Source organism: Nanorana parkeri, unplaced genomic scaffold (genome assembly GCF_000935625.1).
Source record: "Nanorana parkeri isolate BGI_ZX_2015 unplaced genomic scaffold, ASM93562v1 scaffold1881, whole genome shotgun sequence".
Lineage (NCBI taxonomy): Eukaryota > Metazoa > Chordata > Amphibia > Anura > Dicroglossidae > Nanorana > Nanorana parkeri.
This window is the reverse complement of record NW_017308149.1, coordinates 92,731-95,790: the sequence shown is the minus strand read 5'-3', so window position 1 is coordinate 95,790 and position 3,060 is coordinate 92,731. Positions and strand designations below refer to the sequence as shown.

General features: G+C 43.8%; 1 protein-coding gene across 1 annotated transcript in view; it reads right to left on the bottom strand.

Annotated features, from left to right (window-relative positions):
* The window catches only part of ARPC5L (actin related protein 2/3 complex subunit 5 like), a 129,891-nt gene extending 128,927 nt beyond the window's left edge, over nucleotides 1-964 (bottom strand). Inside the window, exon 1 of the mRNA XM_018571965.1 lies at nucleotides 611-964. Within this exon, the coding sequence (XP_018427467.1) occupies nucleotides 611-756 (146 nt within the window). The 5' untranslated portion in view covers nucleotides 757-964. The remainder of the gene's footprint in view (nucleotides 1-610) is intronic.
* Nucleotides 965-3,060: the final 2,096 nt, after the last annotated feature.

The following is a 3,060-nucleotide window of genomic DNA, read 5'->3' as shown; positions in this document are numbered from 1 at the left end:
TTTCCTTAATATAGTAAAAAAATAAAACCCCCAGTGGTGAATAAATACCACCAAAAGAAAGCTCTATCTGTCCCCAAAAAAGGGTATAAAATTCATTTCAGTACAGCGCTGCATGACGGAATAAATGTCAGTCAAAGTACCGCAGCGCTGAATACTGAAAAATGGCCTGGATGGGAAGGGGGTTTAACACCGCGGATGTCAACTGGTTAAGGAACATGATTTTTTTTTTTTAGATTTGAGTTTAGTGTCACTTTAAAACACAAGTTATTCATTAAATGTTTCTACTATAGCACAGCTAACACTTATAATTTGTCAACTGACGGTTGCTGACAAGTTTAGGGATCACCAGCGACAAGATGGTAGCAGAGCTGATCAATCAATGCTGGGACAGAATAAATAAAAGCTCTAATAATGAAGAGGGCAGTAAAAGCAAAAGCAGTATGTTGATTAGTGTGTGTAACTTCAAAAACACTGCCCAAAATAGAATAATTTCCTTTACCCTTTGAAGCTCTATGCTGCATTATTTTCCTTAGAAACTTCACAGCCACCCCACCTAACAAGCTGATGACAGTACTGATAATGAATGGTAAAGCCCGGAAAAAAAGGATATTGTCTGATTAGACTGTCCACCTCTCCTTCGTCCGGCCCCTGTGGCTCTGCCGGCTCCTCCTGCAACTGATCGTCCACAAACTTGTTCTCATCGTACTCATCGATGTCTACCTTGCGGAAGCGCGATGATAGAGTGTTCTTAGCCATGGCGGAGACACCGGCTAGCAGGGAAAAGGGACCGAAGGAAGAAGTGACAAGAGTACACCTAGATGGCTTCACACACAACTATGGGCTCTCAGACGGACACCAAAAGAGAGAGCTGCTCCTCTAGCTGTCACTGTCTTTCCGTTCCTGTTCGCCCGGCTCCCTCCGCTTCCGGCGACTCCGGGGCGGAGAATGCAAAGGAACCGGAAACGCATCATAGTCAAGGCGAGAGGCAGTAGCAACATGGCTGCGGCTTGTTGCTAAGCAACTGCAGTTTTGTGGAGAAGGGGGATGTCTGCACATTTGATTCTGTGTTTAGTTGGATAGACCCCTGCAAAGTGGACTTTATCAAGTGCCATGTTAATTTTACATTTTTCATACTTGTTTGGATAGTGCTTTCTCTGGAAGAGACGGTTAAATATCATTATCCAAAGTCTTCCTTTCGCCTGGTTTAGGACGTGATGACCGGTCCCCCATAGCCACTCTTCTCTGTCTCTGACAAGTAATGCTGTTTTACATCATCCCTCTAGACCTCCACCTGCTCTGCACCCTCTTTTTTTTATGTCATTATACATGCTTTTTTGCAGTTTTTTGGTGATCTTGAAGCTGGCCGTACACTGTCATATTTTTTTTGTTCAACCTGTGGTCTGAACAAAAAAAAAAAAATGGATTCCTCCAGCCACACTAAACAGTGAAAATGTTCTGAGCGAAGAATGTCAGACGGAAGAATGACAACAGGGCCACCTACTAAGCAAAGTTTTGATGAACCAGTCGAGTTTGCAGAGTGTATGGCCAGCTAGATAGCACATAATGATGTATGAATGCTGACCCTTGACAGCCTGCACTCACAGACAGTGAGCTGGATGGCAGTGGGTGTCATGCAGCCTGGAAGACAATCATCGCTGGATTAGTTTGGTGCCTCCTGACCACATGTGGGTGCCCAAATGTTATCTGCAGTGCTGGGGGCACTTGTTGAGCCATGCATACCTACAGTAGCTGGAATGTGGCTGCTGATAGACAAAGATAAACAAAGTACCCTGGAATTATCCTTAGCCTAAAGCTGGCAATACACTGCTGAAATTTTGTCCAAATCCTGCTGACTTGGCCAAATTTAAGCAGTGAGATGTCCGTCAGTGCTCCACAGAAGCCAATTTATCAATACCCTCCAGGGAAGCCTGGTGAGGAGAATCAGTCAGTCTCCCTTTAAAGCTGGTCATGCACTTTTTCTGCAGATTTTCTGTGGTCAGATGGAAAAGGTGCAACAGATTCCTCCATCTACACTTAACTGTGGGGATGGAGTAATCTCCACCTGGGCCAATCTGTTGCACTTTTCCATCTGACCACAGAAAATCTGCAGATAATTGTAAGGTGTATGGGCACCTTAAGAGTTCAAAGTCACGTTCAGTTCGCTGAGTAGCTGTTCTGCAGCTCTTCAGTTTGCTGCAGCAACTTCACCAAACACTTCGGCTGCACAGTTCTGAGCAAAATGGCAGGGGATTCGGTGTTAAACTCTGCCATTATTGCAATTTCAACTGTTTTGCAGTGGGAAACTCATTATTTGGACACAGTTTTTTGTTCACACCAAAGCATTTGTCTACCAAAGCATTAAATTGTAGGTTTCCACACTGAATAGTGATTTGCTCCATCAGGGCTCAGGCACCCTTCTCCATCACTGCCAGGTGTGCCCACAGTTACAATGGCCACTGGGGCCCTGTACCCATCTTGCAGCACAGGGTTTAGCGGCGGTTTGCTAAAGGTGCCCATACACCTTACAATTTATCTGCAGATTTTCTGTGGTCAGATGGAAAAAGTGCAACAGATTGGCCCTGGTGGAGATTACTCCATCCACACAGTGTAGCGTAGATGGAGGAATCTGTTGCACCTTTTCCATCTGACCACAGAAAGTTTTATTTTTGGGGTTTTTTCTCTGAGGTGAAGCACTTTTCTGATAATTTTGTACATGAAAATAATTGTTTTTTTTTTAAATAAATTCTTTATTTTATCAGTTTTTTTAAAGTTTACACCATACATGCAAAGGCAGTGCAGAAAAAAAAGGTATGCATAATACAATCTATACAAGTATGTACCAACAAGGTCAATTCAGTACCGTCAAAACGCATTATTTAACCATACAGGCACCAGAGGGAAAAAAGAAAAAGAAGCAACTTTCTGGCTCATATGGTGGGACTAAAAAGGGGTAATCGGGTGTGTATGCTGGCCATGCTGTCATCTCATGCGTCCAATCTGGTTTGCTGGCCTGTGCCTTATTGATAAGGGCTCTCTTTGTCGGTTTCGTAGAAAGGTAAG